We start from the raw sequence: 13,276 nt of genomic DNA on the forward strand, positions 1-13,276 counted from the left end.
CCAACAGCTGAAGGAGCTCATTACAACAGAGCAGTTTTTGTGGAACTGTCCGGAGGACCTCCAGCAGTATCTCTGTGACTGGAAGCCAAGGGGGCCTCTGCTGCAGTGACACTTGCCAACAAGTAATCCAACAACAGGACTCCAGAGGCCAAGAAACCTGCCAGCTGGAGAGGGAGTAAGACGAACGTGGTGCCTGCTGTCCCTGCCCCCAAGCCCAAGGTGGCACCTGCCCATATTTCCCTCTCCATATCAGTGGGGGAACTACGACTATGTCATCTCTGCAGACAGCCAGAACACTTCAAAGCTATGTGTCCCCAGCGCCTTAAGGGCCCGTTGTCATGATAATGTAAAATTATCATATTGTGAGTTTAGTTCCAGAAGGTTCCATGGCAGACACACGCTGTGGGCCATTCCGACCCCCCCCTCTTCTCACTCTGCCTGCTGCCTGAGTGTGTGAGAATCCTAAACCCCTCATTTCACCCCTCCCACAAGAATTTATATGGTTCTATGCTGCAGGCAGACCAGTCTCCCTAAACTACTCATTCCCTCCTCTCGCATAATACCAGCCAAAACTGGTATAGCCATTTCCAAACGGCATGGGTCTCTTTGTTCTATTAAAGGTATATATATTGCTACCGATCTAGGCTAGAGATAAGAATTATGTATTCTGGATGTCCTTCGATAGATCTATCACTCACTGAAAGCGCTAGCAGCTAAACGGAACGCGTGCAAAGAGTCGATTTCTCCATAAGCGGATCATGTAATTGCTCCATGTTTACACTTAAAAGAACCCCCATGATGTGGGGCACATTATGATCATTGTTTCTTTTGTATACGAGATTCATACAGCGAGCTAGGCATAAAAATAGTTTTCATAATTCTAAGTAAAGGGGACGTTTCAGTCTCTCAGTTAGGTCACCACAGGGGGAGGGCTTTGGTTTTAGGCTAGGAAATAACTTTGTGAAGCAGGAGTCTTCAGTGTCTTTTGTCTAGCTGCTGTACAGACGTGCTATGCATTTAGATGTGTGCATCCTCCTCAGCAAACAGCCAGCCATGATGATGCAATGACATAACAACCTGTAAGTGTTCTTTTCAATTTTAATTCCATTTTATTTGTAATTTTATTGTACATATGATTTGTCTTCTTTACAATATCTTTTTATACTTTATAAACACTGCCTACCTTTTTTTGAGTAAAATATAAAACTACTAGTTTGTCTTTCCCTGCTCTATAATGAACTGTCATGTCCTCTGAGGTGAATTACGCTACTGATTTGGGTTGGCTCCGGACCCGTTAATACTTGGAAAATCGGAGCTGGTGGCAGCAGAATTGGTCTTGTGCAATTGGGAGTTGTGTAGCGACGGCGGCGTTGATAATTATTGTTCCCGCCTGAGTGGGAGTAGTTATATCGCTCTCGCTGCAGTGTGCCCATTAGCCAGTACATAGCAGGCAGCCTTTCTGGGGACTAATTACCCTAGGTGCAGTACCCTGACTGACCTGAGGGTAAGAACCGTGACAGATTGGTGGGATCCCGGTGGGATTCATGACACCCGTCCACGTCCCAGAAACTGTCCACTATTTTGTGGGTGGGTGGGGGTGATAGGGGGTCCCTTGATGACCTTCAGCCCCTCACCATAGGTCAGGCCATGGCCATGGGACTGCAGGATACCGGCGCTGAGATGACTCTTGTGCGGCCTGAGATGGTGTCCCCACCGGTTTTGGTACACGTTAAAAACCATTGCTATCTCCGGGATTCGAGGCATCAAACCTTCGCTGCCCTTCACCAAGGTGTATTGGGACTGGGGCGCCAGGAGGGGAGTGCGGAAGGTGCGGATAACCTCAAATATTCCCGCGAGTGCTTTGCTTGGGACGGACTTGGGGCGACTAGTATCCCAGTATGTGGCCACTGAACCCCCAAAGCCTGATCCTCCAGACAACAACGTAATGTCCACCAGTGTTGATGTCAATTTCATTAACATGCCTACTGATGAGGATGTGGGGGTGGGTGATATACTGTGTCCCTCCCCCTTTGGCAGGGAGGAGCACAATCAAGTAAGCTGTAATGTCTTAGAGTGTGGCCAGCCGGCATGCTGAAACCAGTTTGTCGCGTCGCACAGAATGCAATACTGTTGTAACCGCCATTCGGTGCTGTGGCGCTGGAGGCAAGACTTTCGGGAATGAGGACCTGCCGGAAAGCAGGACCAATGCTGCAAAAATGCTGCGCGACCAAGCTAGTGAGGAGACCGTTGGTTACCCGGGACCTGGACCGAGGACGAGAGCGGTGCCAGGAACGAGTCTAGGCAACGGAAGCCTGCGGTGGGTAAGCGGCAACCGAAAGGGAGATACAAGAGCGTGGTGAGTGACAAGCCAGGGGGCTGAGAACCAGCTGGGAGCGTAGTGATACAAGGAGGAGTTGGAAAACCAAGTCACAAGCAAACAAAGGGGTCGGAAGCCATAGAGGATGGAGCAGTACAAAATTAGAGCACGGACAGACAGGTCAGAAAAGGAGCAGAGTCATACACGTGGGAGTCAAGTATACACAGAGATGCAGGACAGGGACACAGGGAAATGGGACAGACATTACACAGAAAGATTGCGAACAATGGAATCACACAGAGTAACCTAGGTCAGCTGCTCTAACCGAGGGACCGGAACTATCACCGTAACCAGACATAGGCAGTGACACCCCTGAATGAGAGAGAGGCGGATAAAATTAACCCTGACCTGACTAGGATGGGAAGGAAGCAAACCCCATCCTGGATCATGACAGTACCCCCCTCTCAACGGGGGGGGCCACTGGACCCTCAGGTCTCCCAGGATATCTGGCATGAAAGGCCTGGACCAACCGATCCACATGAACCGATAGGGCCGGAACCCAAGCCCGGTCTTCAGGACCATAACCCTTCCAATGCACAAGATATTGAAGTGCACAACGGACCATCTGGGAATCCACGATGTGTTCCACCTCGTACTCAGCGTGGCCATGCACCGAGACCGGTGTAGGGGAAGACATCGAGCCTTCCTCCACAGACCCCAATGGTTTCAAAAGGGCCTTATGGAATATATTGGGGATCCAGAAAGACAGCGGGAGAAGCAACCGAAATGCTACAAGGTTCACGAATTCCGTGATTTCATAAGGGCCAATAAACCTAGGCCCCAGTTTCGCCGAAGGAATTTTGAGCCTAATATTCCTAGTGGACAGCCAAACTTTATCCCCAACCTGGAACACAGGCCCCACAACCCATCTTTTATCTGCAAGAAATTTATTTTTCCTCTGAGTAACCCCAATATTCCTTTGGACCTCCCGCTACAATTCCCCTAACTGCTGAACCGCCCCATCAGCCCCAGGACACCCGGAGTCAACCCGAGAGAACTCCCCAAAATGTGGATGGAACCTGTAATTGCAGAAAAAGGGGATGTGCCTGTAGATTGATTAAGACGGTTGTTGAACGCAAACTTGGCCAAAGGCAAGGCAGCACACCAATCATCCTGTCCAGCAGCTGAACAGGCACCATAAAATTTGCTCCAAGTACTGATTAGTCTGCTCAGTCTGACCATTGGTTTCTGGGTGGTAGGCGGACGAAAAGGACAAAGTAACACCCAATCTCCTGCAAAATCCCCTCCAATTCCTGGACACAAATTGCACTCCTCTATCAGACACCACCCTCAAGGGCAGCCCATGCAATCGCACCACATGCTCCACATTCTGGACAACGATTCTGCAGAGGGCAAAGCCGTCAAGGGTACAAAATGTGCCTGTTTACCAAACCTGTCCATCACCACCCAAATCACAGTATTACTCTTGGAAGGGGGAAGATTGGTGATAAAGTCCATAGACAAATGAGTCCATGGTCTATCAGGAATTGACAAAGGCACCAATTCCCCGACCGGTTATGGGAATTTTTCACACGGGCGCAAACCTCACAGGCAGACACAAACTTCCCCACATCTGAAGTAAGTGAAGACCACCAAAAAACCCTAGCAATGGCTCTGCAGGTGGACGAAATCCCAGAAAGCCCACTAAGGGCAGAGTCGTGGAATTCCTGGAGGACCCTGAGGCACAACTGAATTAGTAAAAGCAGTTTATCCGCAGGCTTAGATGGAGGAGCATGCGACTGAGCTTCTTGAATCTCATGCTCCAACCCAGGTGACACGTCAGCCACAACCACCCCCAGTTGAAGAATGGAGGAAGAAGGTTCGGGGAAAGACACTGGTTCCAGATTATGGGACAGGGCATCAGCTTTGATATTTTTGGACCCTGGCAGAAAGGTGATGGAGAACTGGAGCTGAGAAACGAAAAGTGACCATCTCGCCTGCCTCAGCGTCAACCTCTTAGCAGCCAGGTTCTTGTGGTCAGTAACCACAGTAATAGGATGGACCGCCCCCTCGAAAAAATTTCTCCATTCTCCAAAAGCCAACTTAATGGCCAGAAGTTCTCGATTACCAACATCATAGTTCCTTTCTGCAGGGGAGAACTTCTTCTGCAGGGGAGATAACACTGCCCCCACCTCAGAGGCGTCCACCTCAACAATAAATGGTTCAGACGGATCCGGTTGAATTAGAACTGGAGCAGACATGAAACACTTTTTTAATGACAAAAATGCCACCACAGCTGAGGCTGACCAATTCTTGATATCAGCCCCTTTTCGAGTCAGATCGGTGAAGGGCTTGACCACCTGCGATAACCCCTTGATAAACTTCCGATAATAATTGGCAAACCCCAAGAAGCATTGAAGACCTTTCAAATCTTGGGGCTGCACAAAATCTACAATGGCTTGGACCTTCTTGGGATCCATACGAAACCCCTCACCACATACAATGATCCCCAAAAAAGGCAGTTCATGCACAAAGAATGAACATTTCTCTAGCTTAGTGAAGAGCAAGTTCTCCCGGAGCCTCTGAAGAACTGCACAGAGATGTGAGCCTGTTTATCAGGCGAGTAGATAAGTATGTCATCTAAATACACAACCAAAAAATGCCCAATGAAATCAGAGAACACATGATTGATGAAATTCTGAAATACTGCTGGAGCATTCGTCAAACTGAAGGGCATGACCAAGTTTTCAAACAGCCCCTCGGAAGTGAGAAACGCAGTCTTCCACTCTTCCCCTCCCGCAAATGACTAAGATTATGTGCTCCCTGTAGGTTTAGCTTAGAAAACCATTTGGCCCCAGACAATTGGTTAAACAAATCGGGAATGAGTGGGAGAGGGTATGTGTTTATCACCGTGATCTTATTAAGTTCTCGAAAATTGAGGCATGGGTGAAGGCCACCATCTTTTTTTCTTAACGAAAAAGAAACCTGCCGCCACAGGAGAAACAGAGTGGCGAATATGCCTCTTGCGGAGGCTCTCAGAAATGTATTCTTTCATGGCAGCCCGCTCAGGACCCGAAAGGTTAAACAGACGGGCCTTGGGCAATTTGGTGCCTGGAATCAGGTCAATAGCACAATCAAATAGATGGTGTAGTGGTAAAACCTCAGCCTCTATTTCGGAGAACACAGCCTCGTAGTCCTTCATGTAGTTCGGAATACCCTCCAGACCGACGGACAACACAGATACAGAAAATAGACATTTTTTCACACAATTAGGGCCCCATTTTACAATCCCCCGGGACTCCCAGTCAATGACCGGATTATGAACTTGTAACCAAGGGAACCCCAACACCAACCCTGCAGGGAGATTGTCCAAAACAAAGCAGGATATAAGCTCCAGATGTACGGGACCCACCCCGAGGATAAACTCCTCAGACACAAAACTAATCCCGTCCTTGGTGAGAGGCGTAGAGTCTATGGTCACAACCTTCATGGGTGTCACCAGCCTGACTGTCCATATCTCACAATGGGCCACCAATTTTGAGTCAATCAAATTCACTGAGGAGCCACAATCCACAAAAGCTGAAGAAGGGAAAAAACTGTTTTTAACACCAAGTTCCACCTTTAGCAATAACTTGAAAACGGAGGAAAAATGTACCTGGGAGTCTGGGCAACTTCCTCGACAGCTACCCAGACCTAGGCATTTTCCGACACATTGGAGACAGATGGACAGGAGGGACAGTCCTTCTTCCAATGATCCGGGGCACCAGAGTAAAAGCATAGCTGGTTCTCCCTTCAACGTCTCGTCTCTCTTTCCTTGATGAAGGTGGCCCCCACTTCCATGGGCTTGATGGGCTGTAAGAGCTCAAGTTTAACTGGAAACAAAGGGGCCTGCCGTTGCACCACTCCTCTCTCCCACAGTCTACGATCCATGCAGACAGCCTGTGTCATCGCCTCTTCCAGAGAATTGGGTGGTGGATACAAGGCCAAAGCATCCTTTAAATGCTCCGATAGCCCCTTTCGAAAAAGACACCTGAGTGCCAAGTCGTTCCAAGACACCTCTGGAGACCATCACCTAAATTCAGAACAGTACCACTCGGCTGAGAGCTTTCCCTGAGAGAGACTCATAATCGTGTCTTCTTCCAACCTCATACGATCAGATTCATCATAAATCAGTCCCAGAGCTTCAAAGAACTGATCAACAGACATTCTCTCAGGGGTGGTGGGGGGTAGGGATAAAGGCCAAGACTGCAGACCCTCCCGAAGCAGAGACATGACTATACCCACCCTCTGACTCTCATCACCTGAGGACTGAGGACGGAGGTAAAACAATAATTTATAACCCTCCCTAAATACCTGAAATTTCCATTTTTCCCCAGAAAAGGTGTCCGGGAGTTTGACAGAGGGTTCATGGGAGGGTAAAGAAACATCAGATACACCAGCATTCTTACTGCCCACCGACAGAGATGCAGTCCGAATAGATTTAACCGTTTCAGCCAAATCTCTTTGAACCTGCTGGTGGGATGCAGCCAACGACCTCTGATCCACAGACAAATTTTGCATCATCTGGGTCAGGTTGGTCACTGGATCTGACAGAGCACGGAGCAGATCCATGACTGCAACAGTGGGCAGATCCCTGAAACAAATTATAGGTCGGTGATAATGTTGCGTCGCACAGGACGCAATACTGTTGTAACTGCCAGGCAGCGCTGGAGGCAAGACCTTCGGGAACGAGGACCTGCCAGAAGGCAGGGCTGACGCTGCAAAAATGCTGCGCGATCAAGCCGGTGAGGAGACTGCCGATTACCCAGGACCTGGACCGAGGACGAGAGCGGTGCCAGGCACGAGTCTAGGCGATGGAGGCCTGCAGGGGTTAGCGGCAACTGAGAGGGAGAGACGAGAGCATGGTGAGTGACAAGCCAGGGGTCGAGAACCAGCCGGGAGCGTAGTGATACAAGGCGAAGACGGAAAACCAAGTCACAAGCGAGCAAAAGGGTTGGAAGCCAGAGAGAACGGAGCAGTACAAAATCAGAGGATGGAGAGACAGGTCAAAAAACGAGCAGAGTCATACACGTGGGAGTCAAGCATTCACAGAGACACAGGGCAGGGACACAGAGAATTGGGACAGACACTACACAGGAAGATTGGTAACAATGGAATCACACAGAGTAACCTAGGTTAGCTGCTATAGCCAAGGGACCAGAACTATCACCGACACCGGACATAGGCAGTGACACCACTAAATAGCCGCCCCTGAATGAAAGAGAGGTGGATAAAATGAACCCTAACCTGACCAGGACGGGACGGAAACAAACCCTGTCCTGGATCATGAAACAGTTGTCCTGAGAGGCTGTCAAGGAAGGAACAAACAGGGGACAGATAGCTGTGGAGGGGGAACATGCAATTGGGAGCGGGGCTGTCCCAGGAGAAGTAGGGCTCCCAGGTATCCTGCACGAATGGGATGTCAGAGGGTCAGGTTAGTCAGTCTGAACCGGTGACTTGGTTGGAAGCAGAAAAGAAGCAGGCATTACCCGTGGTTCCAGCAGCTATGGCTTCCGCCCTTCTGACCAAGTGGCTTCTGAGTCAGATGGAGGCCAGGAGATAGGTCCCTGGAACTGACAGAAGATGTGAGAGTCTCATCTATTCTGACCACGTCCAGTCAGGGTTTTCAGGGGGCATTGGAAACAGACAACAGCCTAAAAGCTCTGACTCCCTCTGACTAAGTCCTTGAGTGGGTGGTCTGGGACCAGAGACAGCTGTACCGGGTAACAGCCTACCAAGGTTCACCGGAGGTGTGGCCCAGGGATCGACAGTTGGTGGTACCCCATCCGCTAAATGCAAAGTTGTTGCGGATTGTGCACAAGATTCCAAAGGCTAGGGTTCACTAGACAAAGGCCAGGATAGCCCAGCATTTCTACGTTCCAAATTTCCAGCAATACATTCTCAGCGTGGTAAGCTCCTTCATCCCTCTCCCTGCATCTTACTCGGTCAGAAAGGTAGGAGGAGAACCAGGAGAGAACGGTATCCTTGAGGCCGATGGAGAGGAGCATAGTGAGGAGGAGCTGGTGATCCACAGTGTTAAATGCTGCAGAGAGATCCAGGAGAATCAGCAAGGAGTAGTGACCACTAAAAGATCATTAGAGACTTTAGTAAGAGCAGTTTCAGTAGAGTGGAAACCGGATTGTACGGGGTCAAAAAGAGAGTGATCTGAGAGATAGCGGATTATGCGGCAGAGGACCAAGCGTTCCAGGAGTTTAGAGATGAAGGGAAGATTAGAGACGGGACTATAGTTAGATAGTTGGATAGTTTTTTAAGTAATGGAAGTAAAATGGCGTGTTTAAATGAGGGAAAGATACCGGAAGAGAGAGAGGTTGAATATTTTTGTTAGGTGAGTGGTGACAGCAGGGGAAATGGACTGGAGGAGATGTGAGGGAATGGAGTCACTGGTGCAAGTAGTAGGGCAAGAAGATGCAAGAAGCCTGATCACTTCTTCTTTAGTGACTTTAGTGGAGAAGGGAGGACAGTGAATGGTATAAGGTGATTAGGAGAAAATTTCCTGTCGGATATGGTCAATATTTTTTTTTAAATAGTTAGCCAGATTGTCAGCACTGATGGTTGGGTCCTACACTCTTGGATTGAGGAGGGAATGAAAAGTGACAAAGAGATGTTTAGGATTGCTGGATAGTGAGGTGATGAGGGTGTTGAAGCATGTTTGTTTGGAGAAGTGAAGGGCAGAGTTGTTTGTTTTAAGCATAAACTTATAATGGATGAAATATTCAGCCAGACTGGATTTTCTCCACAGACGTTCGGCACGCCTGGAGCTCTGCTGTAGGAAACGTGTTTGCTAAGTGTGCCAGGGTTGTCGACACTTGTGCCGTGTTGTCCTATGTTTAGGAGGTACAGCTTCATCCAGGGCACTTTGCAGTGCTTTATTATAATATTTCAGTGCAGAATCAGGACATGAGAGGGAGGAGAGGCCAATGATGACTGCAAATTTTTCATAAGTTTCTGAATGTTAATGGTACGCATATTTCTATAAGTGTGGAAAGTGGGGTTGTCCTAAGTGGGTTCTTGACAGAGAATGAAAGAAGGTTGTGGTCAGAGAGTGGGAGAGAGGAGTTGGTAAAATCATACACTGAGCAAAGCCGGGAGAAGACCAGGTCGAGGGAGTTTCCGTCTTCATGAGTAGGAGAGTTAGTAAGTTGTGAAAGGCCGAAGAAGAAGGTTAGAGATAAAAGGTGAATGGCAGATGGGTAGAGGGGAAAACCAATGGGGAAGTTAAAGTCTCCCATGATGAGGGTGGGGAATCGGGTGTCCCAAGAGAGAAAATGTGGAAGACAGGTGGCAAAGTGATCCAGGAACTGAGAGAAGGGACCCGTAGGACGATATACAACTGCCACTTGCATGGAGAAGGGGCTGAAGAGTCTGACAGCGAGGACTTCAAAAGAAGGGAAAATAAGTGAGGGTACTTAGGGGATAACCTGAAAGGTACATTTGGGTGATAAGAGCAGACCAACTTCTCCACCTGGTCTGCTGTCCGATCTTGGGGTATGAGAGAAATGTAGTCCACCATATGAAAGAGCCAGCAGCAACGATGGTGTTTGGCTGCTGGATCCAGGCTTCAGTAAGAGCCAGAAGGTTAAGAGAATCAGAAAGGAAGAAGTCATGGATGAAGGAGAGTTTATTACACGCTGAGCGAGAATTCCAAAGGGCACAATTAAAAGAGACAGAAGGCACACAGGGAATATTAATGAGATTTGAGGGGTTTCTGAGTGTAGTAGGTGAGAGCCTCGGCTTGCTAAAACATGAACGGCCAGGTTTGGTAAAGAAATCACCTGTGATTAGGAGAAGGAGGATAGAAAGAGTGAGCAGATGGCTAAGTGATTTGTGTAAGCGTCTCTTGTGTTGTATGGTGGGACTGAATGGATCTGTGCAGTCTAGCATTGTGAAAAGAGCATGAGTGCTATACGTAGGAAAGGAGAGACCAGAGGGGCTGATAAAGCTGGAGTGTCAGGGTAGGAGCACACGGTCAGTACACGCTACGGGTTGGATACTGAATACTTCTGCAGCGTCCAACCCGCAGGGTCCAGATGTTACAGCATTGTGGATGGGATTATAAGAAATCCCATGTCCACTATGTGTCCATAGATGCCCGCTGATCACCTGCAGAGACGGACATGCGTCACGTCTTTCCAGACCGCAGCATGTATATTTATCTTGCGGAGACACGAGTCTCTGCAAGATAAATGTCACTCATACAATGTATTGGATGCGGTGATTCCACATGGCTCAATTAAAACATGTGGATTAACCTGCGTTCAAAAGCCGGCAGCGCTTTGCATGCAGCGGACATGTGCTGCGTGCAAAGCACTGAAAATTGCTGACAGTGTGCACCTAACCTAAAGAGTTTGTGCAAGGAAAGTGGATGTGAGTGACTGCTGCAGCCAAGACATAAATTAAACAAATGCATATGGTGCATATTTTATGCAATCCAAATTTACTGGAAATATACCATGTTCCAAATTATTATGCAAATGATATTTTTCTTGGATTTTCCTAAATGGTCGGTGCAAATGACAGTCAGTCTAAGGCTGGTTTCACACTTGCGTTTTGATCTGCAGCATTTTTTTTAAAAACGCAGGTGGTGAAAAAACGCATGTAAACGCATGCAAACGCTGCGTTTTTTAGACGCATGCGTTTTTTTCATGCGTTTCAAAAAACGCAGCGTTTGACCGCGTTTACATGCGTTTTTTGCATGCGTTTGCATTTTTTTTGCGCAGGAAGAGAAATTTCTCAATAACAAAAACAAGATAACCAGACACCACCAATGGGACTACAGTGGGCGTATATGATGGGCTCTCTATATTTAGACCCTACGGCTACTTAAATTTTAACAGCTTGCTACTGTATCCTGTGTCATGATGGATCTTCGCATGGAGAGCTTTTATTTCAACCTGGATTTCAGCTTCAAGATGTTTCTGGCCTGTGCTTTTGCTTGGGAGCAAGACCGAAACCGCGAAAGATGGAGAAGGAGACAACGTAGGCGTTTTTGGAGGCACCCCATTATTGAATTGCGTGAGAGCCGTGGAGCCTACCACACGCTCTATGCCAAGCTGAATGCCAACCTGGAGAAATTCCAGGAGTACACGAGAATGTCGCAAGAATCGTTCCGGGATTTGCTGTCTCGTGTCCAAGGAGCCATACGGCGACAGGACACCCAGCTCCGTAGAGCGATTCCACCCGAGGAACGTCTGCTGGTGACATTAAGGTACGTTCAAAATCTAACCCAATGACAGTCCAAATTTTTTATTCTGCCTTTTTTTGGGGGGGTATTTTCCTCTTTTTCTTTTTTTTCAATTTTTAACCGCACCATAAAAAGAGTAAGATAGTAATGTTGTTTTTTGTTTGTGTTTTTCTTCTAGATTTCTTGCCACAGGGGAGAGTTTATCTTCCCTCCACTTCCAATACCGGCTTGGAATATCCACCCTGTCCGGAATAGTTGTGGACACCTGTCGGGCATTATGGAATGTACTCTGTGAGGAGTTTATACCACTACCCACCACAGACATGTGGCGTGAAATTGCTGACAAATTCTGGAATGTGTGTGATTTCCCCAACTGTTTAGGAGCGGTGGATGGGAAGCACATCCGCATTATCAAACCTGCCAGAACCGGATCGGAGTTTTTCAACTACAAAAATATTTTTCTGTAGTGCTCATGGCAATAGCCGATGCGGACGGTCGCTTCATCGCCGTGGACATTTGAGCTTTTGGCCGTGGCAATGATTCCCAGACATTCAAGAGCTCGGATATGGGCCGGCGTGTGTATGGTAAAAATTTTAATTTTCCCCCTCCACAGCCTCTCCCCAACACTCAAGGCCCACCGCTGCCATTTGTTATGGTTGGGGATGAGGCCTTCCAGATGTGTGAAAATCTCCTGAAGCCCTATTCCAGTCGTGACTTGGACCACTCTAGAAGGATCTTCAACTACAGACTGACCAGGGCCCGAAGAACAGTAGAGTGTACCTTTGGCATTCTGGTCGCTAAATGGCGCATTCTTGCATCAGCCATAAATCTAAAAGTGGAAACCGTTGACGAGGTGGTCAAAGCCTGTGTGGTTCTGCACAATTACATAATTACTAAGGAACGACCCCACATTGAACTGGATGAACCAGTTGCACACCCTGTACCCTATAGTTACCTTCAGTCGCAGTGATGTGCCCCTGCTGGATGTCCTCATGAACTGCAGCCTGGGAACTTTTTCCCACGCTCGAGTTCATATGAGGACATCCAGCAGGGGGCGCATCACCGTGACTGAAGGTAACTATAGGTCATTGACCTACATTTCCTTCAGTCCCCGGGGTTTACAGGCACGAGCGAGTGCATTAGCACAGCTCCTGCCTGTAAAATATTTTAACCCCTTCAGATGGATTTACCTCGTGGGACAGATCAACAGAAGGTATGTATATTGTTGGTTTATTATTTTTCCAAGCGAGGGTCTTCAGGTGGATTGAGAGAGCAATAAAATATTAAAACCACCAGTGTGTTTATTTCATTAAAATACTTTGTAATCAAGTGTGTGTGTTTTTTTAACCCTTACATACAATTGGATTAATAATGGATAGGTGTCATATTTGACGCCTCTCCATTATTAATCAGGCTTAATGTGACCTTACAATAGCAAGGTGACATTAACCCTTCATTACCCCATATCCCACCGCTACACGGGAGTGGGAAGAGAGAGGCCAAGTGCCAGAATTGGCGCATCTTCCAGATGTGCCTTTTCTGGGGTGGCTGGGGGCAGATGTTTGTAGCCAGGGGGGGCCAATAACCGTGGACCCTCTCTAGGCTATTAATATCTGCCCTCAGTCACTGGCTTTACCTCTCTGGCGGAGAAAATTGCGCGGGAGCCCACGCCAATTTTTTCCGCGATTTAACCCTTTATTTTAAAAGCTACAGCGCCA

The 13,276-nt window shown here is 48.0% G+C and overlaps 2 protein-coding genes across 3 annotated transcripts in view; one reads left to right on the top strand and one right to left on the bottom strand.

Annotated features, from left to right (window-relative positions):
• CPAMD8 (C3 and PZP like alpha-2-macroglobulin domain containing 8) overlaps positions 1-13,276 on the bottom strand; it is a 500,517-nt gene that overhangs the window by 397,032 nt on the left and 90,209 nt on the right. The gene's annotated exons all lie outside the window — the stretch shown is intronic.
• On the top strand, positions 11,149-12,173 carry LOC143797012 (uncharacterized). Its single transcript, XM_077281055.1, has 2 exons — positions 11,149-11,582; positions 11,737-12,173. Exons 1-2 carry the CDS (start codon positions 11,233-11,235, stop codon positions 12,023-12,025), a joined length of 639 nt encoding a protein of 212 aa, XP_077137170.1. The 5' UTR covers positions 11,149-11,232; the 3' UTR covers positions 12,026-12,173.

Source organism: Ranitomeya variabilis, chromosome 1 (assembly GCF_051348905.1).
Source record: "Ranitomeya variabilis isolate aRanVar5 chromosome 1, aRanVar5.hap1, whole genome shotgun sequence".
In the NCBI taxonomy this organism is placed as follows: Eukaryota; Metazoa; Chordata; class Amphibia; order Anura; family Dendrobatidae; genus Ranitomeya; species Ranitomeya variabilis.

Excerpts from the sequence above, each read along its gene's own strand:
- LOC143797012 (XM_077281055.1), top strand. The coding sequence starts at position 11,233 with ATGATGGATCTTCGCATGGAGAGCTTTTATTTCAACCTGGATTTCAGC. Across the intron at positions 11,583-11,736 it reads CGTCTGCTGGTGACATTAAG|ATTTCTTGCCACAGGGGAGA; the intron begins GTACGTTCAAAA and ends TTTTTCTTCTAG.